General features: G+C 36.0%; 1 protein-coding gene and 1 long non-coding RNA gene across 4 annotated transcripts; one reads left to right on the plus strand and one right to left on the minus strand.

The window, feature by feature from the left end:
* Positions 1-1,283: 1,283 nt before the first annotated feature.
* Positions 1,284-15,416, plus strand: LOC100888909. 3 transcript variants are annotated; one of them, XM_003730323.3, is made up of 10 exons: positions 1,284-1,401; positions 2,150-2,268; positions 5,513-5,740; positions 6,911-7,053; positions 8,847-8,931; positions 9,294-9,471; positions 10,348-10,544; positions 11,219-11,381; positions 11,801-11,919; positions 12,404-15,416. In XM_003730323.3, exons 1-10 carry the CDS (start codon positions 1,332-1,334, stop codon positions 12,716-12,718), a joined length of 1,617 nt encoding a protein of 538 aa, XP_003730371.2. In that variant the 5' UTR covers positions 1,284-1,331; the 3' UTR covers positions 12,719-15,416. The 3 variants fall into 3 exon arrangements, with proteins under 3 accessions (XP_003730371.2, XP_030838815.1, XP_011666505.1); XM_030982955.1 differs by lacking the exon at positions 1,284-1,401 and having other exon boundaries at positions 1,976-3,564; XM_011668203.2 differs by lacking the exons at positions 1,284-1,401; positions 2,150-2,268 and adding an exon at positions 3,448-4,815.
* LOC115923006 lies at positions 7,364-8,851 on the minus strand. The gene is made up of 2 exons (XR_004063716.1): positions 8,499-8,851; positions 7,364-7,418 (listed from the first exon to the last, which is right to left on the minus strand). It is a non-coding gene; the product is annotated as an uncharacterized LOC115923006 (long non-coding RNA).
* Positions 15,417-24,494: the final 9,078 nt, after the last annotated feature.

Raw genomic sequence — 24,494 nt, forward strand, 5'->3', positions numbered from 1 at the left:
CAAGACTGGGACAAATTTCTTATCATTTTGACGGCTCCAGAACCTTGCAGTACACACCAATACTTATATTAGGCTGATCACAGTGCATGCATATACATTCTGCCGTGCACGTCAGTGCACAGCAATAGCAAATCTATGCTGAGAAGCCATTTTTCAACTTATGATTTAAAAAATTCAAAAACATGTAACAACATAATTTTTTCACAGATATTTCAGTCATTCTTTTAACCCACTATACTTAAAATCCTGTGGGTGTGGGTATTAGGGAAAGTATTTATTTTATTTTTTTAAAAAGGGATGTTTTTGACACCGCGCAAATTGGGCCAGTGGGTGTGTGCAATCACCACGGACAATACTGCACTAAATATCCCGGCAGATTGGAAAAAACTCCCCTGTAAAAAATGGACTTGCCACCAATGTTTCATTCACTGGATTTCAATGACCTTACCATATATGGTACCTGTGACCTTTCCCTGGCTACCCCAGCAACAGGTACATCGGAATTTTGTTTCTACACGAAGTTACATTGAGTTGAATGAATTTTCAGAAAATGCTCATAAATCCGTAAATATTGCCCGATTTTCAAATCCTAAACTGGTTTTCAGTAGTTTAACATCCATAGTTTCTTGCCACATGCTCCGATTTTTAATCCATCGAGTGAAACATTACTGGAAATTGCTGCGAAAGTTCAGCTCATCATTTTATTCAGCAAATGCAAGCATCTACAAAGCTCAAACTTTCTACAGTTGTTTTATATAGATCAGGAAGTTAGGTGAGAAGGAAAAAAAATATATAAACATTGTCTAATTTGCATAACGGTGTTGCGAATATGTAATTAGCTAATTATCAGCTCATTTGCATAATTAATTAGTTTTCATAAATCTTATTATATAAATGGATAGGGATTCATTAGTTGAAGCTTGCCACACTCTAAATCCATGGGGTAAAATATCGCCGAGGTAAACACAAGAGTGCTCAATATTGAGCAATAATGTACTTTTTACAACGTACAAGTCTCCTATATTGAGCAAACTCTGACTATTTACTCTCTTTTTTTCCTTTTTAAGTTTTGCTCATTCTTGTTGAGTAAAGTTTGCTCCAATTTTTGTCTATTTTTAGTTTTGCTCATTCTTGATGAGTAAAGTTTGCTCCAGTGGCATTAAATTTTACTTAACTCTGAGTAAATTGCACTCCCAGATTTACACTGCCTCCACGAAAAGCCCTGCACAGCACGCGGCCGCATAGGATAAAAAACATGTGTGCATAATACATGCATACGGTATATAGATCTAGTATTAGTACACCAACCAACCTGAGTACACAGCGGTGAAATGGCGGACGACAAAGTTGCTTCGTTGTTGAGGAAATGGGAGCTGACCGACCAAATCGTCAATTTTAGAAGTAAGTATGCATTACCAGTAGACCAGAGTATATATTTCTTTCTAATTCTTCAACATGATTTTTTTTTTTGGTACTGTCTGATCGGGCACTGGGTATTGCAGCTCGAACGCCCAGCCGTTGTACTGGGTGGCGCAGCCCCGGGCTGAGCCGGCCGTGGTCGCGTGCGGTCCTGTCTCCTAGCTGGTACCTGATTTTGGTCTGTGCATGCTGTGTCTAAGTTAAAACTAGGTCTACAGCAGTACAGCTTTTTCTTTGATCTTGAATCAACATTGTATAGCATTTATATATTTACTCCATCTGATCTAGATTCTAGGCTACTGACTAGACTCTAACTTAGAGTCTAGGCCTAGACTCTACATGTAGGTCTATGTATGATAATTAAAAGACTGCCGAAATCGGAAGACTTCCGAATTCTGAGTTTGCCCGAAATGATATGAGATAGGGAGAATTGTTTATACCAAACAAAATATAACAAAGATAAATCCTACAGGTGTTTTTTGTTTTTGTTTTTTATTTGACTCAAATCATTAAGAACAAAGCTAGATCCTACAATGTATAGGCCTAGACTAGAGCCGAGGGGTCTACATCTAACTTAGATATAGACCCTAGATAGAAATGACTGAAGTAAAAATGCGATTGTCATGTATTCTGTATGGATTGAATCACACCTAGTTAATCATCGTTGTATTGATAATTGATAATTTTTTACAAAAAGTGGAATTTACCATATCTTTTTCTTTCCATTTAGATTGTGGCATTGACTCATCAGCATTCAAGCTGCTTGATGCAAGTCTTGTGAAGGACGTGATCCCGCAGTTGGGTCCAAGACTTAAATTCATTGACCGTTTTGATAACTGGAAGAGAAAGGTTAGTAAGCAGCCATAAGATATTCCTGGAAAGAAAATGTTTTCGTGTTGCAAATGTGTGAAATCATTTGAAAAAAGTGGGGATCTATGGAACCATTTAAAGATCCATAACATCAATACGAAGACCAGAACAAAACTTGTGTGTCATGTGCAAGAATGTTTTAAAACATTTTATCATGGTTATAGCTACAAGCGGCACTTACAATATCATGATTCCATTGCACAAAATGTCAGTGATGAAGATTCTCATGGAAATGCTGTTTCTGATGATGAAAGTGTATCAGATCAGTCAGAAGTGCTGCCAAATGAAAAACCCAACGAGGAAATATCAGCAAATATCAAACATTCTGTTTCTGAATATGTAGCAAAACTTAAAAGCTCTTCCCTGCCATCATCTACTGTGCAAAGCATCATTTGTGACACACGGGAGCTGCTCAGGAATGTAAATGAAGCAGTTCTACAAGTGTCAGCCCCCGTCATTGAGGACATAGCTCATGATATCAAACCGTCAGATGATAAAATTGACAGTCTACAGTCAGTCCTCCACATGGTGAAAGATCCATTTGATTATTTCAGTTTATCTACTGTCCACAAGCAAAACCAATATGCCCACGAATGTAAAGTTCTTATTAAGCCAGAAGAAATTGTTTTGGGCAAAGCATACAGAGAATGTTTGAATGTGCGTACTGGAAGGACTGAGCAAAAACAAGTTGATGAAACTTTTCAGTATGTGCCAATAGGAGACAGTCTTAAAGTGTTGTTGGAACAACCAGGCTATATGTCGGTCATCAGTCAAGAAAAAGACTGTGCTGGTGAGAAAGAAGTTCTTCAGACTTATAGAGATGGATCATATTATAGGACTTTTGAAGGGAAACAAAACTGTTTGGATATTGAATTGTTACTCTATAATGATGACTTCGAGACAGCAAATCCCCTCGGTTCAAAGAAAGGGAAACACAAACTTCTTGGAGTCTATTTAACTGTTGCTTCTTTGCCCAAGAAATATCAAGCTAAGCTTGAAAATGTACTTTTGGTCGCTTTAGCAAAATCTTCTCTTGTGTCCAAATATGGTGTTAATGCTGTTCTGCAGCGTATTTCTGATGATCTTGAAGTTCTCTTTACCGAAGGTCTTCATATAGATAGTCCAGATGGATTCAACGGCACCATTCGTCTCAGACTTCTCCAGGCAGTCGGTGATAACTTGGCTCTCAATACCATACTTGGCTTTGCTGGAAGTTTTAGTGCAAACTACTATTGCAGGTTCTGCAAGGCACTTAAGGCAATATGCAGAAAACAGGTAGTTGTTGATGAAAGGTTACTTCGTACTAAAGAAAACGTTGATTATGATATCAGTTTAAAAGATGTATCCCAAACAGGACTCCGGAGATCATGTGCTCTCAATTCACTGAGCTATTACCACGTATCACAAAACTATGCTCCTGACCTGATGCACGATTTCCTAGAAGGGTTACTTCCATTTGAGATGAAACTTGTCCTGTCTGAGCTCATACAACAGGGCAGATTTAGCCTTGATGAACTAAACAGTCGTATTCGGTCATTCAGCTACGGCGTAACAGAACACGCAAACAAGCCCAGCCTCATCCTTCAAAGTCACCTTAACAACCCATTTGGAGCAAGTGGTCAAAAGGCATCACAGATGAGCTGTCTTGTTGAATTCATACCTCTGATTGTGGGAGATAAAGTTGAAGAAGGGTGTGAATACTGGAGGTTGTTCACAATTCTTCTGGAAATCTTCCAGCTGGTCATAGCACCAAACATTAGCATTGCTGTTACCTACTACTTGCAGTCAAGGATTAGTGAGCATCATCAGTTGTATTTGCAACTATTTCCTGATAACCATCTCCTCCCCAAGCATCACAATCTTCTCCACTATCCCCGAGCAATGAGAGAGCTAGGTCCTTTGTCACAGTATGCTTGTATGAGGCAAGAAGGAAAGCACAAGCCTTTGAAAAGGTGGGCAAAAACTTGCAATAACTACAAGAACATTGCCAAAACAATTGCACGTAAACACCAGGAAGATCAAGCATTCAGAATGCTCAAGAAAGAAAACATCAACAGCGAATGTGTATGCATCCACAGTTCAGAATTTGTTAAAGTGTGTGATCTTCATAGTGAGGCAGAAGTATGTCAGCTGTTGAGCTGTGAACCTGATGCTGTACTAGAATTGTGTGATAAAGTAACATTTTATGGATACACATACAGACCTAATATAATGTTGCTAACTGACTGGTGTGGTGAACTACCATCTTTCTCAAGAATTGATTGTCTTATGAGAAAGCAGGATAGACTATATTTGATGATCCAACCATGGAAGACAAATTACTTTCATGATCACTTTCAAGCCTATGTTGCATCAGAAGATGAGTTGGCTACACTGCAGTTGGTTGATCCTGAAAACCTGTTTGAACACAGACCTGTTCATGCAGTGAAGAGTCATGGTATTGCAGATCATCGGTGGTACATTCCTACCCGATACATGCTGTCATAACTGCATCAAAGTTAACTCAGAGCCAAAAGTGACTTACAGGTACAATACACTGTAGTTTCAATTCCTCAATACCCGTTCAAACTTATGTACTTTCTTTCAACGAAAAAATGTGTATGTACATTTTTTTTTCTTAATAATGGCCTTTACATAGAACTGAATATTTAGAAGGAGCAAAGTAAACCCCTCAAAGACATTTTTGTAATTTAACTTTGATCATCCATATCTCTGTTTACTGTAGCACTTCTATGCATCATTATACATTCATATAATAGGAATGTCAGTTCATTTCCATTTCAAACAATACACCATCAGTAATGAATCTCAAATAATGGAAGGTATAAAACACCTTAAATGTAAACACTATTAGTTCAAAAGTGTTTAATTATCTTTAGGATACAATGTTGGCACTCATGCAGAACCACTTCAATATGACAAGATCAATTACACTCTATCTATCCTAAAACAAATTAAGAAATTTGCCATCGACAGTGAACACTAATTTTCACTTTTGACATGGTACCGTAATTCAGTTGTCTTACACATTCCATAATGTTTAATTTTATAGCTATTTGAACTAGTACAATCAGAAGCATCTTTTCAAAGGAGAATAGACATACATTACAAGTACATTTCAATAATTTTGATTTCAAGTAAAATGATGTGAAAAATCGAGATAATAATTTAAATGTTGAATTGCAGAAACCTTTTGACAGACTGTGTATTTTCATCCTTTCAGGATAAAGCAAACGATTCTGCAGAATCTGTACTGACAGGCATGCAGATGGGCTGGGAGTCACCCGAGCTGTCTGATGATTTCATGATATCAGATGTGGAATCAGTTCCTTTCGACCTTTCTCAGGCTTCAACTATTGCAGTAGATGAAGATTCATGCTCATCAGTAGTCAATGATTTGAACAGCAGCAGTGACACGCCACCACTCAAGCGCCAGAAAGCAGTAAGATACGTAAGTTCACATTTAAAAAAAAAATTGTAATTCATTCAGTCTAAATAATTAGGCCATATTATATTATTTACGTGTATTTATATCATGGCTATTCTAAATGTTCTCTAGGTTTTCATGGTGAGTGAGTATTCACAATTGAAAGCTTTCGTTAAACAATCACAATTCCGCTAGCGCCGGACCCATTTGTGCGGTTCCCACTGCATAAAAAGCCAGTTGCACTGAATGATTCTTTGAGTTATACTCCTGACGACGAATAGAGCATACTGTTCGAAACATGTCGAGTCGATATCTCCTTTTATTGAAATAATACTATAGTTACAAATACTATAGTTAACCCTTTCAAGAAACCAACCGTTCTTTACAGAAATAAACTCAACAAGGAATACCAACAGTTCTTTTCAGAACTAAACTCTTCGAATTTGTGAACTGGTCACAAATTTTCTGATCTTGATCTTTTTCTATTTTTCCTCTTTCCATTTCATTTCATTTTTCAGTGTTTTCAACACCAAAACAAAAAGCTAAAAACGTATCAAATTGAAAGCTAAAAAACAAGTCTTGTGTTTGTGTTTCTAAATTCAAATTCCATTGCATTCACTTCCTTTCCTTTATTCCTCTAATTGCCCTATAAGTGGGTCCCTTGAAGAAAGATACATGTATATCAACGGCCTTTTCCCTAAGGCTTACCACATGGCGTTAACGAAAGCTTTCAATCAGATCTATTCTTTTTTTATGTGGAAATAAAAGTCTACCACTCTGTGTGTCCCTGAGCAAAGTATTTAAGAGCCACGCTGTCTATGATGTTAAGTTCAGAACAATAATAAAAACATTGAAATTGTAAGTCCCTTTAGAATTCAGAGATTTAATTAAATTGACTCCCAGTTGCTATTTTTATCACCAAGGTCTGTTGAAAACAAAGAACACTCTATCTGCTGGGTAGCACATTTTTTGCATGTTATTTTGAGCTGTGATTATCCCATTTATTACTATGCATGCAAAATCGATCAAAAATACATGCACTGTATCTGTAAGAATCCCTTTTTAGCAAATGCTTTTGGAAGATGTTGAAATGTGCCAGAAAAGATTTAATACCACCTGTACTATTATGATAAAAAATAAAAAAAACACACACACAACATTTTCTTAACTCGTGCAATTCTGATTTTTTTATAGGATGTGGGTGAAATTCTAAAGAAAACCATGGAAGGAAGAAAAACGTTGGAGGAAGTAACTCGAATGAAAGTCTGCGCACCACACAACACTCGTGTCGTCTGTAATTTGTGTACAGAGCACCTTGTAAACTTGCATGGCCTAAGGTAATGAATGTTACATGTATTTGCAATGGCTCATATGCTATTGCCTTGTTTCTGTCTGCATTGTGCATTCTTCTTCTTTCTTTTGCAAGAAATCACATTCACTTTACAGCAAGACTTTGACCTTCCTGACTAGGTCCCTTTCTCATGTCCAGTTGATTTGAAAATCCTCCTTTCCCTCATCAGGCATCTCATTTTTCAAAGTATGGTATAACAGGGCTCTGAAGGATATTTGCCAAGCTTAAAATATACCTGCTACTAGTAACCTTGAGTCAAGTGAGACAACAAATAACAAGGCTAACACCGCATATTGTATGGTCTATGGAGGATGGAAGTTTATTTTGGAACTCCCTTCCAAATCATTCAATCTGTAGATGAAAACAGAGAGAATAAAAACACATTGTTTAGTGCAATACTCAGAGATTTACATCTTCTTGTCTGCTAATAAACATATATCGCTTCATGGAATAATCAGTTGTCATGAGTGACTTATTTATACGTCAATAGTAGCAAAATTATGTTTTCTTTAAGAATTCAGAAAATCACAAGCTTCACTTGGTTTTAAGAAATTCAATTAACTAGTTGACTAGAAATTTAACGTCCGTGGAAATACCGAAATCTCCTTAAAACACATGCAATGTATAATCTTTCAAATGTATGATTTTCATTCAAACTACCTAATTTGCTCTTTACTGTATTTAAACCAAACTAAATCCTGAATAAATAAACCATGCTTAACAAAGCACTAAATAACCTTGAAACCTCTTGGATGGTTTATATATAACAATATTTCCACTATTCACATATGGTCTTTGCTTTTTCTTAATCATTAAATGACATGCTTTATTACTGCTGCATTGTTTCTTTTTGTGGCTCAAAAGAACATCCAAATTAATTTATCCAGAGCTCATTCCAGATAAATCTGACCGAAATGAAATATGACCTTTGCCTATCGACCTACATCTTGACTGACCAAAATATCTTGAATACAAGCTCAGGCAAAATGCAGCTTAACAGCATTCATTTATAAAACCTGTTTAAACATTCAGCCCTTTTCTCAGGCATTCTTTTGTTCCGTCTGTTCTGTATCCCTTTTAAATACATGAAACCTACTAAGAACACAAAATGGCTTTCAAAATACATCTTGTACATTGTACCAAATTTGACATAGCTTAATCCTACAAATCAAACCTTTGTTTTGTACCAGAATTTCAGTACTTTTGTAGGCTTAATCTTATCAAGCAAACTAGACAATTTTACTCTTTGTTTATGAAATTGACACTCTTCACTTGCTAATACATGTAGCGTAGCGAACACATTAACGATAACTCTGTGTAAATAACAATTTTGACATCAAACTTCAATCTCAAAACATCGTATCTAGAATTTATCAAATTCCTTTCTCTTTCATATCATTATTAAAGATATTTAACTTTCATATTACTTACTCTTTGGGCGATATTAGCCTCGACAAATCAGGAAATAAAGGTAAATTTGCCGTCTGCAAATTCGTCAAACTTCTTCATCGTCAAAGTATTGTGGCTGCAAAGTAACCTGGGAAATTTACGGTGTCTTTGAGAACGAAAATATGGTGTTCGTGAAATTCAATAAGAAAAAGAACTGTTTCACCGAAACATTGGGGCATGCACATTAGGTTAGCTCAAACCACATCCTTTGATTTGGAGTAAGCTCAACTACACCACAATAATTTCATTCTAGACACTGTTCCACATGTGTATTTTCTAACATAAGTACATGTACATTAAACTGTAATGTTAATTTCTCTTACTAAACAGACCTGGCCCTGACATGAAAGGGGCAATGGCCTCCTCAATCATCGCAGAGTTCCCCTTCCTGAAAGATCCAGCTGGAAATGGAGATGTGAGTAGACAGTTTGTGGAGACTGACTTTGTGTCAGTATTTCAATTAAAACTCATCTGTGGCACATATCAGTAAAGTCCTTTTAGTCCAAAGAAAAATTTCTTGTTACTCATTAGAATATTGTGATAGGAAGCACATTATTAAATTTTCCCTTGTGCTTCATGATGGAAGTTTCAGTTTCAAATTTTCTGTCTGTGAGTTACTTTCATCTAGCTCTTTATTAATGTGATAATGGCCTGATTAATATTTTATATTTTCTCATGAACTTTGAAGATAGTAATTTATTTGAAGTTATGGCTATATAGTTTACTCCTTGAATTGTTACATTATTCATGCTAATGCACAGGATTTTTTTTTTAAAGGAGGAATGGTACTTCAAAAGCTCCAAATGTCCTGCAGGTGGTAGGATAGAGAATAGACTCAAGTATTTAAGAAGAATAACAGCGGAGAAAGACAAGAAGCAAGTCGGGGTTGGCAGTCCTGAGGATATAGCTTCAACATCTTCCAGTGAGGATCTAGCATCTCCTCAGATGAATTATGGTATGCACTTACAGATGTTACCAATAATTTCCAAAGCATATAACAGTCTAATGCAACCTGTTGAATTTTTACTGGTCCAGTTCAACTGGAACAGTATTATTTTGTTCCAATTTCCAGAGTTACCAGTTGAATTTTTACTGGTGTAACTGGTCCAGTTGATTCCGGTTCTCCTTTTGGATAGTCAAGCAGGCTTAAAAAATACTTGCCCAGTAGCAAAAAATTTGTTCCCGGGGTTCAAGCTAAGTAGTAAATAACCATTGTTATATGTAGATTGTGTTAATTTTCATAGTTTGGCCGCCATGGGCATGTTTATAGCAAAACTTAGAGAAAGGGATCCGACTTTCTTTGCATTTTTCGAGTTGAATGTAATTTTGTATTTCCTTTTTGTCCCATTGAAGTACTAATTTCTTTGGTTGGGGTCTGGCAAATGCATGTTATAGCAAAATCAGCTCTTCTTGAAGGGAGTAAATGCTGGTAATGTGACACTCTTTTCAATTACAGGTAATTTGGCTATGTTGAATCTTTTGGGACCATAGAAATCTGTTTTGCTTGGGAGAAATTTAACCTAGAAGAGTATACATTAACACATGTTTGCATAATCTGGTCTTAAAGATTGCTTTGACTTGGGCGAATATTTGACGTATGAAAGGTCGACTAATCAGGTTTAACTGTATTAAAAAATAAGTCAAATACTACCTGGTAAAACCTTGTTTACTTTGATACTAATTAGCAGCCAAATTAAATTTTAATGCTGCCTGATAAAACATACAGCTTAAAGTTAGAAAAATACTAGGATGAACAGGAGGTTCATCCATTTTAACTCGGGCTTGATTTGATAATGATTGATATCTTAAGAGTTCCATTATTATTGATCAGATCTTGCAGACATGAAAGTCATCACTGAATGGTTGAAAAGTCATAACACTCCCCAAAAAGATGTTGTGGCCAAAATGCAGCTGACATCAGCATATAGAAAGGACTTTGTACATTCAACACTGCCGGGAAGTTCCAGGAAAAAGCCTTGTGTGGCTGAAGTGCTGGATGAGTTTCCACATCTCCTTTCCCCTGGAATGGTAAGTAAATGTTTCATTACCTTTGTTAACTGTCATTACGGTTTAATAAGCAGGTCCCTTATCTAACGAAATCAAGATGAAGGATATTAATACAGTCGGTTATAGATGTATGTATGTGATATACGCATGTACACATAAAAATAACTGCTTTTTCTGTTATATCTACATGGAGCATTCAACAAAAACAAAAAAAAATACCTGCACACATTCTGAAAATGACATTGTATGAAGAACTCCTCAAGAATCGTCCAGTGAAGTGGTTAGAAAAGTAGGTTAGGGTCTTTTTTTTTTTTTTTTTCACCCACTTTATTAATTGTCCAGACATGTTATCTATATTTTCTTTTTTATCTTTTTTTTGTTGATTTCATTCCCAGAGGAATTCCATGATTCAAAATGTTACATTTAAGCAAATTTGACTGGGATAAATTTTGATACAGTTTATTCAATATCTATTTAATTTGAAGTCCTAATCTTGTAAATATGCATTCACCCACCCAAGTATTTGCTGGATCACATTGCAGACTGTGCACGACTTGTTTTACTTGTACTATTCTTATGATTTTCATGTCAAATTGATGCAGGCCAATACATGGCCAAAAGAAGAAAAAAAATACACCCGTAAAAAAAAGACAATGAGATATGCATGCTATAGATTTTATCTTTCTGATTCATAGATTGAGCAAGACTACGAAATGCTGTTTTCGGGGAGAGGAAAGCACCTCTATACAAAGTGGCCGGTGGTGTCTGCGTGCATCCTAGAATATGCAAACCGAGTAAGCCCAGGGTGGAAGGCCAGATTTAACGTTCAGCATAGAAAAGACACAGACTTCAGTCAAGGTATGATATTGTTTACAGATATAGTAAGCAAATTGGCAAATAATTGTACTGCTCGCTTCACCATCACCCAAAGTTTTTCTGTAGTTCTTATTGTGTTATGAAGAAAATCTATGATTGAGTAGTTTGTACCAAAATAAACAAGTTTTCAGATTAAATCTTATTTACATTATGTTTGAAGAAGGAACAAATAACAAACCCATATATACATCGGAAGGGGGGAGGGGTTAATTTTGACTGTGCAGTTGTGATTCCATCTATTTTTTTATTTTTTTCATTTATAGATTTCAGCATTAAAAGTCGTCACAAATATTTTTTTTTAAGTCGATGGATACAATGAAGGCCGAGTCAAATAGTGCATGAAAATATGATAAACATGTATCATCAGTCTAAAGAAATTTTCTTTAATATTATTGATACAGATGAGAGGATGAACCTGGCATTTTGCCTTCTCTCGCATTTGTTCCCTGGAAAGAAGTCAACAAAGGGAGGAAGAGCTTCCATCCAAGAAGCCTTGGATAATTTCATTGACTTTCAAAAGGTAATTATAGCAATGAGAAGATTCATGGCCATTCCAAAAAAGAACTGTTTTTTTTTTTTTGGTAGATTGGGAAGGGGAAGTGGTTAGAAGGTAAGAAGGTGAAAGTGTGAAGCATTACATGAAATAGCCCTTCTCTCAAATTTTGTGGGATGATACATTCTATGGCAAATATTTCACAATGGGCTGTGGATATATGTGGCACCTTAGCTGGAGATATTTCTACTTATTTTTGCAACTTTCCAAGACACAATATCACTATTGTTTCTTTCCATACCCAGGAATAACTAAGTTGGTCGATAACAATGTCACTGTATATTTAAAGATTAGATTTAATGGTCAGTCAAATAAGTAATAATACCCCCTGGATAATTTCTGATGCACCTAACATTACATTTCAACTGTACTTCAGCATATGAGAGTGTGTTACAAGCAATTATTATGCACATTTCATGGTGGCAATTTTTTTTCTTTTCTTTCATGTCAGGAGGGGACCAATGTAGAGGCATACAAATCTTCGCATGGGAGGAACCAACCTTTCATCCTAGCCCTAGGAGGACACTTCTGCAATCCAGCTCAGACTTTTGTTGTATTGGAGCACCACGTTCTTGAGCAGAAGAGTCTCGTTGCAGCTGTAGATTTGTGCTACAAGATCTTTCAGATCTTTGATCTACAGTATCCATGCCAGGCAAGAGCAATGTGGGTCGTGATGGACACCATTGCTTTTGATGTCAAACCAGGAGCTCAAGAGTCTGGTGCAGTGAGAGCCTTCAGGGCATATTACCATTTCAACCAGAAATAAAGCCTTGGAATGTGTTGTTCTATCAACAGGCCTTTTGAAATTGAAATGATCACTTAGAAAATTGTCATTAAAAAGAAAACAGATTTATGAACCCCAAACTATTATAATATTTTGAAAGAGTAACTCCTCCCACATCTTCGGTACCATTTTTGTGTGGTATGTGTTTACGCTTGGATGAACATAGCACATTGATCAAAAGATGTAAAAAGTGTCAAAGTAGGGGTGTAGTTGAAATAACCCCCCAAAAAACAACCCCACACATATCAAACTGGTGTAACTTTTTAACGGAACAGTATTGAGCAATTAACTTAAAAGAAGTGTTCTTACACCTAACAACTACATTCTGTGTAAAAAAATGAGATAGATCCGTGGAGCCATTCACGAGTGAGCACACGTCAAAGAAAACAATGATCACTTTTCAAGAGTATCAATAGTCCTTTTTATGTCTATAAGTGACCATTTTCTCTTTGATGTGTGCTCACTCATAGAATAACTTGATAGATCAATCTAATCTTTACACAGAATTTAGTCGATAGGTGTAACAGCACTCTTGCTAAGTTACTTTGCTCAAAACCTTTTCGTTAAAATGTTATGCCACTTTGATCAGGATGGAGTTGCTTTTTTGTTGTTTTGATTTTTTGGCACAAGTCGAATTATACATGTTCGCAAACAATGCACCATGTTCAACCAAGCGTAAACACATTCCACATTAAATGGTGACGAAGATGCGGGAAAAGTTACTCTTCCAAAATATGTATAATTTGGGGTTCATAAATTGGTTTTCTTTATAATGAAAATTTTCTAAGTGTTTAGTTTTTTTTTATTCACTTGGTAATGCAGCACAGTTTTTAGATTTACAATTCCTGTTGTTATCTTAGGATTTTAATAACATCATATTCATGTTCTTTGGAAAAACCAATCATACAGAAAGATGCTTGCAATGTGCTCTCCATTGTTCTCTCAAATAATCAACAACTCTTCGAATTTGTAACATTTTGAATTAGCATTGGTTTTTATATGAGGGCAACTCTTGTGTTGCATATTGTCCTGGGCATGTTTCATTGTTGTAGTTATATGCAGCCAAAACGTTAACAGCATATATTGAGATTTTTATTGTGAACCAAATTTATGGCTTATGTACATGCCATTTTCTGTATTTGTTAATTATATATATGCCAATACAACAAAATTCACATTCCCATGTGGCCAGGACTACTTCACACAAATGGGGCAAACATCATGGTTTTTGCGAAACCCATAAACTGGCACTGGTATGAAGCCATTCTACTAATTCTGAGTGGATATTGGGTGTGAGTGCATGAGTGAAAAAGCCAGAATAATAGTGACCACGGTTTCTATCAGCTACATTTTTAGTGTTTTTCTTTTTGTAAAAACAATGAGAAATTACATGGAACAGATGCTTCAGCCTTCTTCAATTTTGACACAAAATTGCATACTCTTTCATGCTGCGAAAATTTGTTAGAATCAGCTTGAATATGAAAATTTTTGAAAAATGGAAGATTAAAAAAAATTGTATTTTTTCTTTCCTAAGCGTATTAAGTGTTAAAGAACAAGAGCCATTTTTTCTTGTTTGCTCTGCAGATTATTGAAGTTCTTTTGAAGTCAAATTTTAGAGGGTAGACTGTAATCATCTGATCATTATCTCTAATTGCTAAATACAAAAGTGTCTTATTTTTCTAATTATGCAACTACCTTTTACTTCTTGTTTCTACAATAATAAATGTTGGGCTTCTTTTTTTCTCCCTTCTTTTTTTTTTAGGCTGAATTTCCTTAGATTTCTTAATGTTCTGTGTTTTGATATGCATTTTAATATTTGCTTTCTTGTGTTGCATATTGTCCTGGGCATGTTTCATTGTTATAGTTGTATGCAGCCAAAATGTTAAAAGCATATATTGAGATTTTTATTGTGAACCAAATTTATGGCTTATGTACATGCCATTTTCTGTATTTGTTAATTATATATATGCCAATACAACAAAATTCACATTCCCATGTGGCCAGGACTACTTCACACAAATGGGGCAAACATCATGGTTTTTGCGAAACCCATAAACTGGCACTGGTATGAAGCCATTCTACTAATTCTGAGTGGATATTGGGTGTGAGTGCATTAGTGAAAAAGCCAGAATAATAGTGACCACGGTTTCTATCAGCTACATTTTTAGTGTTTTTCTTTTTGTAAAAACAATGAGAAATTACATGTAACAGATGCTTCAGCCTTCTTCAATTTTGACACAAAATTGCATACTCTTTCATGCTGCGAAAATTTGTTAGAATCAGCTTGAATATGAAAATTTTTGAAAAATGGAAGATTAAAAAAAATTGTATTTTTTCTTTCCTAAGCGTGTTAAGTGTTAAAGAACAAGAGCCATTTTTTCTTGTTTGCTCTGAAGATTATTAAAGTTCTTTTGAAGTCAAATTTTAGAGGGTAGACTGTAATCATCTGATCATTATCTCTAATTGCTAAATACAAAAGTGTCTTATTTTTCTAATTATGCAACTACCTTTTACTTCTTGTTTCTACAATAATAAATGTTGGGCTTCTTTTTTTCTCCCTTCTTTTTTTTTTAGGCTGAATTTCCTTAGATTTTTTAATGTTCTGTGTTTTGATATGCATTTTAATATTTGCTTTCTTGTTATAAGATGAAGAAATTAAAAGATCTTTTTGTAAACTACACACCGGCATTAAGGTACCGCCTGCTTTGTAACGTTATGGAGTCTTTTTCAGATATGTTTTTTTTTTTAATTTGGACAATTATATACTGGCATATATATTCCACTTTTCTGTGAGTTTCATGCATACTGGTTTTGAGGCTCTATTTATATGCATAATTTCATAACATAACATCATTCCGTCTTGGCCTTGGAGTTCATTTTCAGCAGAGTTTAAAGATATGTCCTGTAAAAAGGAACATTGGGGTCCATGATGACATTACCAAATAAAAATTGATTTACATAATGAATTGCTAATTTATGACTAAAATGACGTTTACACATGACACATATGAAAAAGGACACATGGTCAAATTTGATGTAAAACATCAATTAAACCACAAGGAGCATTGTGAAAGGAGTTTTCTGGCCTTATTTTAGTAAAAAGAAAATTACCTGAAATTTGAGTAAAACACACTTTACTATTCACTGAGTAAAACAAAGCTCAATAACGGGTAAAATATTACCCATCTAGTTTATTAAAAACCTTTACTCAATTCTGACCATGTGCCCATACGACTTCATTTTGAGTAAAATTTTACTCAATATTTCTTAGAGTGCACAAAGTTGTATCAAACAGACTCATTTAAAACTTGAGATATTGCATTTACGCATATTAATTAGCTGGACTTAGTCGTTTTTTGAACATTTCCAAACCTGCGGATTGGTGAAATTGAACAAAATGTGGTTTTTGTCAATCCGGTGCACCAAAATGCAACAAGTCTGGTTCTTGAATTTTATTTTTCATGCTTATTTCACTTTGGTTTCACAATACATATCATTTTTAAGACCATGTAATACTCTATTATGTCAAAAAAACACCCTTAAACATGTAAAAAATCCATTTTTGCCATAATTTGCTATTTGCGGCAGGTTTTTGAATGATTTTACGATATCTTCAAAAGACCATATCTCAGGAATGCCTTGACAGAATTTGAAAATTTTTGCAGCAAAATAAATATATCATTGATATCTTTAATATGACACCAAAATAAAGAATGTCTTATGTGTATTATTTTTTTGAGTGCTCTACCTACTTATATGCTAGATGATCAGCTTTTTCTGGTCGATTCCACAACGTTTCTTTCACAATCGCAATCGCATGACCATAACTGGTCTTTATCTTTAACAAATTCCAAAATCAACCCTGTACCAAACCCATAACTCTAACCCTTGACCTTTTTGACGGCACATTGTTATGTACACGTACTAGCTTTGTTACTTTGCCTATAAGGAACATGATTGTTTTATGTGTCAACCGCGATCCTGCATGGGTAATTATGTTCATTCTTCATAATAGGGTTGAATGTTTTTACAACAAAGATACATTAATGCAAAAAGACTAAACTTGATACACTTTTACCATTAATGCAAAAAGACTAAATTTGATGCACTTTTACAATTTCTTCTTTCATTCGAATCATTATCATCATCATCATCATCATCATTATCATCATCATCTTCATCATCAACATCATCCTCATCGGCATTGCCAATATCACCATCATCAAAATTTGTATTTTCAATTACTGGGGCTGTCGTACTATCAAGCAATTCGCAAATAATGTTTTATAATGTTTGAGAAAATTTAATATTTATGACAGTTTATCATTTAATTTTTGAAAATAACAATTCATATTTATATATATATATATATATATTTGCTAATTTATGATTCATTGTCAGAAAAATGTTTATTGGACTTTATTTCGTATTGTTATCGAAAAAAATGTGTACTTATATGAATGCAGAAGAAAATAAAATCAAATGAAATAAAAAAAATATATAAAAACCAAATGATATTAATAGCCATGCCATTATGATTGCTGCTCTTTAACAAAGGAGACCACTTGTATATATAGAGTGGTGAAGTGTGACGTCATCAAATATCTATTTTTGGGAATTTCTCAATTTTGTCTTCATTTTCCGAAAGAGCATGTCCGAATTTCGAAAACCAATTGAATAAGTTAAGTATTGGGTGAGATATGATCATCTGAATAAATATGTGTCCTGGCTCCTAACCATTAGGAGCCAGAGCATATAACACTGAGTTCCTATAGGGAATATATTTATTCAGATGGTCATATCTCAGCCAATACTTAACTTCTTCAATTGGTTATCGACATTTGGGCATTATTTTTTATGCTCTTTTGGAAAATGAAGAAAAAAGTGAGAAATTCTAAAAATAGATTTTTATGACGTCACAGCTTCGGTATTCTATATACTACCTTATCGCTGCTGTATAGCATAACACAACGTCTGCCATGACCGCTTATCTATATTACGAGATAATGGTGTAACGTCCAGACAATAAACGTAATCAATATCGATTAACCGCATTCGAATATCGAACAAACACCACATTGACCAAATGAATACGATTTGGAAATCGAGCTGATCCGAGCAACTGCTTTTGAAACACATATTTTTCTGTATTGATAAGCAATAATTTACTTTGCCATGTTTTATACATTAAAGATATAATTCAAAATGTCATATAAGATGTAGAAAAGCTTGTACCTTAAGTATGTATTCAATAGTTATTCATATTTATTCATTACATTCTCATTCATTGTTGTGATACTTTTGTTTGTTAGTGGTACCAAACACGATTATCATTTGATGCTATTTTCTGATCCCATTTATCCTTTCAAGATTAAACATTCACATTTGATTGTTATATTGATGTACTTTTTGTTTGGATAATAAAACTTCAAACTCAAACTCAACGTGGTACTAAAGTAGTAGAATTGTTTAGGTCCTATATTGACTTAGATAAGAATGTTATAGCGCAAGGAAAATGGACATCCCATGGACATTTCAATGACAATGAACATTAGTTGGTAAAGATATGTATTTGTTTAATTCCACCAAGAATTATAGTTACCGTAGTAATGATTTTCGCAACGCGGCAACCATAGGGTCCATGGTATATCCATGGAATCATTTATATCGAAAACATAACAAGGTGTATGATTCTATACTTATGTCAACGCCCATCCCTGTCCATGTATCAGTAATATTTATCTCAATTCTTTTATATTTTCAAGGGTCATGTTAGCCCCCTCCCTAGATCCCATGGTATAATGTATAGCAAAAAAGCTGAACCAATTCCGATTTAAATCTCGAAAGACTTGCATTACAGGAGGTAATTGCACTTACGATGAAATGCATTTAGGTGTATAATAGCAAATGTATTGTTGAATATGAGGGTCACGGGGCTAAAAAATTTGAAGACAAAACTATGCATGCACGACGTGTATTAGAAACAGAGGCGAAGCGTAGTTCCACCCATGGGGGGGGGGGTCACCTGTATTACTTATCACCAGTAATTAGCGAATTCACATGGCAAGTGCCCCCCCCCCCCCCCCCCCCCCCCCCCCCCCCGTGTAGCTACACCACGGCATAGAAGAACTGAATATCACTTTCATCCTGGTTGTCAGGGTTTAGCATACCAGCAGGTGTGTCCCAGGTTGAGGCGACGGAGTGTTTTGTTATGAAATGGAAGTCACCTCGCCGATATATGGTTCACTGGCTTTTATATCAACAGCTGGGAGAATATACGCATTGTCAAATGCATACAGTAAGTTTATTGTCAAGGTTGGGATTTTTTTGGTCAAAGTCAAATCGACTGTATTTCACCCAGTGACAATCCGAACACTAGAGCGCATGCGCATGGAGAAAGTTTATGCGTCCATGCCAAAACTTGAGAAAAGTAAATGTCATGAACTGGATATTGTATATAAGGTATATTGTAGGATATTGTAGAATATTGTAATTCTAAATGCTTTTCTATTTGTATTTCTAGAAGCAATAATGTGAAAATGTGTTTGCTTGTAAGATAGATATATTGCCATTAGGCCTACTTGATGTACGTGAAAGTGTATGTTAATATCACAATTGTTCATAATGTTCATTTTCCAGAGTTAATAATAAACTATAATAAATATAGCACAGCTCACAAATTATTATAACGTCTTCCACTTATTTATGGTAATGACGATTAAATCGTGAAACTGATCAGTACACTAGGCATTTATTTTCTAAGCTTTGAAGCTTATAGTCCTAAACTAATCTGAATCTGCCCGGACAGGCCCGATAATAGGCCTACATGGAGAAGATTAAATACACCCCTGTTAACTTTAAGCATAGAACTTGGTACACACCGTCCCTCGGATAGGACGCTAAATGGAGGCCCCGTGTAGAGAAGAGGCAATACCTTTGCACGTTAAGAACCCACTGCACTATTCGTATAAGAGTAGGGGGAAACCCCGGTGTAGTGGTCCACCTGCACACACCCCCACTATAGTACGATAATACTCTGTAAAAAGGTCTGTACTCAAATGGAAGAAGAAGAAGAAGCTGAACTCTCATTACAGCGGGGTTTTTTGTCTGCAGTTGCCATTGACCGCACATCTAGGATGTTTTGACAGACATTAAGCATTGCATTCACAGTCTTTGTTAACCTTTGTCAACCGGAAGGGTAAGTATAGTCGCGGTTTCCAAAGGAACGGCTTATTGTTCGAAAAGACAGTGGTCCGCAGACAATAGCAGTTCTCATGTACACACCCTGATATCAACATTATCGTACACATTTTACCCGATTACACTTTATACGATTACGTTCTATTGTTAAATGAACTGGCAAGGGCAAACCTCTCACAATGCACCTGCGGAACGAATTGTAAATTCTCAATGCATTTACCATAACATTGGGAACGGGAATGATTTCCTAGCCACGAAAAGAAGTTCATCATTCATTATGATGGTAATCAATGATCAGGTGGTGTCTTTACACGACTACTAACACAGTAGAATACACATGTAGTTTTAAGTCATACGAGGGGCTTGGTAACTGAGAATGAATTGCCTGTTAAAAGGTGCTACTACGAAACAGCTTAATATTTTCAGCTACACGTTACCTTTGCAGTATTTCAACAAACTGCTAGCCACAGTTGTATGCAATTATCGATTGGCTGTTCAATACTACGACTAAATTCTTAAATTGAGAACAGAGTGAAATTTGAATATTTTTGGAAAAAATAGGGCCAGAAGCTGTAAGCCATAAGAGACTGATTTTGAAGTCGCGCTCATATTAATTTTCAGAGTTTTCACTTCACAAAGTTCAGTAGACTAATGTTCAATATGCACCAATAGATGGCGGTTATCCTTTTCTCTCGGTAGGTACCTGTCACGATCGCTCTGTGTAATTTTCGATGCCATTCATTATTTAATAAAAGTTGCACTGGGCATGCAGACTGCAACCCTCTCGGACATTTGATAGATACTAACTATTTTATTGCGGTAGGTCTCAAAATTCTCTCACATTCTGCTCAGTCTTCCAATTATAATGCATATGAAAAAAAGTTATGCATTTGAAAAATAGTTTTGGAGTATATAGGCCTATATGAGGTAGGATGATACAGATAAAAATGCATGCTTACAAAATGTTTTTTTCATAATGATAAAACGGTATGGTAACCTTCTATCAAAAGATGACAAATCACTATTCTATGTATAATATAGTTATAATTTTACCATCTGAACATAAGTAACGTACGCGGGTATACACTGAGAAAAGATGAATATAAGTGACATTAATGATTTAGCAGAACCGATAAAATGATAAAAGATGCAATTGGCAATTACAAGTGAATACGAACCTGTAATCATTATTGCTATTACTGCAGGGATGACATTGATAAAAAGTAATTGTACATGTAGATCAATCGCGAATGAAAAATCAAAAGACTCTTACTTACCTAGTAATCCATATTTGATAAAAGGTCGATCAGTACACCTTTCATTACAATTTGATCAATCTGTTTTCAGGATCTCCGAACATTCTTTTTGAATATCTTTCACATGCAGCATTTTACAGATGAATTCCAGTTGTTTTTGTTCAATTTCAGCGTGTTTGTAATTTAGATCTCGGTCTCACATTAGATGCGAAGGCGGGTGTAGAAGTAAAGTGTGATAGCACAAAGGCAATTGGAAAAGATGAGGAAGAGAAGGAGAACAGCGAAGAAGAAAAGGAAAGAGGAAAAAGTGAAGAAGGAGATGGAGGCAACGAACGGGATGACGATGGAGAGGCATTTGAGAATGAAAGGTACGTTGGAGATGAGGAACGGGCAGTAGGGAAGAAGATATGAGATGAGTGACGTCACAATGCGAGCCGAGGGCCGCAGGTAAGAGTAGCATGATGATAGTGTTGCTAGGGATGGGAGGAACGGGGAAGACGAAAGGATGGATGATAATAAGGATAATGATGCGGAGGAGAGAATTGGTAGGACGGCATTGAGGGATGCAGAGAGTGGCGAGAGTGCGAAGGCTAACGGTGATGAGTATGATAGAATGGACGATGCCCATGCCGGTGTCATTGACGATGTCAGTGATGATGTCCATGACGATGTCGATGGACTCTGAGTCGATGTCGGTTTCTGTGACGCGTTATACCCAGTGTCCATTGACAATGAGGAAGATGAAATCGGCGATGGTGATGATGATGTCCGTGACGATGTCCGTGACGATGTCGATGGCCGATGCGTCGATGAGGGTTGCAATGATGAGGGTAATGCAAATGCAATGATCGACTGGACTGTTGATGTCCATGAAGATGTGGTGGGGATCGACGTTGGTGGGGGTATCACTGGACCACAAGCTAAATGTAAAGCTGGAAGTGAGAATGGTGAGAGAATCGACGACAAAGTCGATTTCCATAATGACGTCAGTGGTGTTTTGGTTAGTGGGGAAGTTGTTGAAACAAAGGGTGGAATAAATGTCGATAATGGTGATGATAACGACGAAAGAATTGACGATGTCCATGACAGCGGTTTTGAAGAGCTTTTTACTGAAACAGATGGAGAAGTTAATGATGAGGGTGATGATGAATATGGCGATGACGACGGTACTTGCGTCGGTGAAGGTTTCCTGGACGAGAAGGACGAGGATGAGGATATCGGTGATGACGAAGGCTCACGAATTATGAATGACGATAAAGACGATGGCCTGAACAGTGACGACATCGTTGGAACGAAAATTCTGATTGAGAACAATTTTAGACACCATGGTAAAAACTGACTGTTGAACGAAAAGACACAAAATACAACGAGAACTGCGAAGAATACGAACAAAATAGAAACGAAAATACCTGAAAAGAAGATGCTTAAGGTGAAGAAAGATGAAAACATGACAACTGAAATGATTGACAGGATATTAGCTAACGCAAACACAGACCAAATAAGGATAAAGAGCCGACATGTTACCATGATAACACGAGTGAGACATAATGAAAGTAGAGTGATATATGAACATGCTTTTTGCGATAGAGATACAAGGGAACTAAGGGGATGGGTAAAGAGGAACCACGGTCTTGCAAGAAAAGAAATCCAACGTACTATAAGAGATCGACGAGATGTTTTGGATGAGGAGGATGAAGGCGAGGGTGAGGGATGTAGTTCAGTGTAAGGTGTAACTATGGCAACGCGTTGATGGGAGGCTGGAACGCATGTTGATGGTGAGTTGGGTGAACCGTTGGGAGCAGAAAGTCGTGATGGGGAAAAAGACTTCACATGCTTAAGAGGGATATGTGATGATGATGAGGATGAAAATGAGGGTGGTGATGAGGGTGGGGATGATGATGAGGGTGATGGTGGTGATGATGATGCTGATGACGAAGATGATGGTGATGGGGATTGTGATGGAGATAATTCCTGATTAAGGTACCGAAATAGACGAAGAGGCAGGCTTATAACCTCTTCAGGTTTTAAAATGTTCGACCTTAACCCTGATTTAAAAGACCCGATTGCCTTGAATAAAGTATATGTCTTTTGGAAAGGAAAGCCATGGCGAAAAATAAAGGGTAAAACCTGTAAAATTAAATAAGGCAATGAAATAAATAAAGTCAATACAATGAGTATTAATACAGAGGGTACAATGAACATGGAAAACACGATGTAAAACGCAGAATGAAATAAAATCTGCGTCAAACAGAAAGTTAGAGGAAAAGTAAAGGAAAATAAAGTTAAAAGGCGGGAGAGAAGCATGATGACCGATCTCAGAGAAGATCCAAGTGAAAAAGGGTTTTTGCTTATATCATTGCGAAATAGAGACAAATCATACAGTCGATGTCATCAGAAACCGCGACAGACACATTGGTGGTACGATTTGTCGTCTCGTCAAATAAGATTTGATAAAGATTTAAGTTAAACAAGGTTAGAGAAACGCGCCATATAAGCGAATTCTAGATTGAATGGTGAACCTCAATATCTTGAATAACGGCTCTCAATGTGTTCTTACTTTCATGGAAATGGATATCACCAAAACCGGTGGAAAATCATATTACTATTTATTTTCATTTTTCATACGAATCGTCTTCGTACATGACTTGAATTAGAGACGTAAAAATGAACTAAATCACAAACATGACTAATTTATGCAACCCGTTACGCGAAATATTGTGCTGACGTATTTTATCAGATAATGTTGTTGACTGGATATAACGTTCCCAGTAACAAGATTAGGCCCTCTCAGCGTTATTTCAAGTGACCTTGCAGGGGGGGGGGGGGTCCGTACACTTGTCCTTCCAGCGTACATAGTATATATGTTCAGTTAAAGGTAAAGACCAGTATTGGAAACGCCCCAATTTCAAAAAATGAAATGGAAGCTCTCATTACCAATCATAGAATATGTTTTGACTAATACATGATGATAAAAATTTGCCGGGAAACCGCCTACTAATTCATATATTTGGTAAATTTGTTTCTCTCATGGTCTGTGAGAGATATAGGGTAGTCCCATATACGTCTTTCTGTGTATAGTTCTTGTAACTTTACGAAGAATGGGCCAAATTTCTTATCATTTTGATGATTCCAGAACCTTGCAGATGCTAGATGCTAGATGCTAGATGATCAACCTTTTCTGATCGATTCCACAACGTTTCTTTCACAATGCAATCGCATGACCATAACTGGTCTTTACCTTTAAGGCAGAGGAGAACACAGGATTTTTTAATTTTGAGAACAATCTGAGGGCAAGAAAAATA

Source organism: Strongylocentrotus purpuratus, unplaced genomic scaffold (genome assembly GCF_000002235.5).
Source record: "Strongylocentrotus purpuratus isolate Spur 01 unplaced genomic scaffold, Spur_5.0 spur5_scaffold_13, whole genome shotgun sequence".
NCBI classification, from domain to species: Eukaryota; Metazoa; Echinodermata; class Echinoidea; order Camarodonta; family Strongylocentrotidae; genus Strongylocentrotus; species Strongylocentrotus purpuratus.

Coding starts and splice junctions, on each gene's coding strand:
- LOC100888909 (XM_030982955.1), top strand. CDS start 2,305: ATGTTTTCGTGTTGCAAATGTGTGAAATCATTTGAAAAAAGTGGGGAT. Junction 8,932..9,293: donor ATCCAGCTGGAAATGGAGAT/GTGAGTAGACAG, acceptor TTTTTTTTAAAG/GAGGAATGGTACTTCAAAAG. Junction 9,472..10,347: donor ATCTCCTCAGATGAATTATG/GTATGCACTTAC, acceptor ATTATTGATCAG/ATCTTGCAGACATGAAAGTC.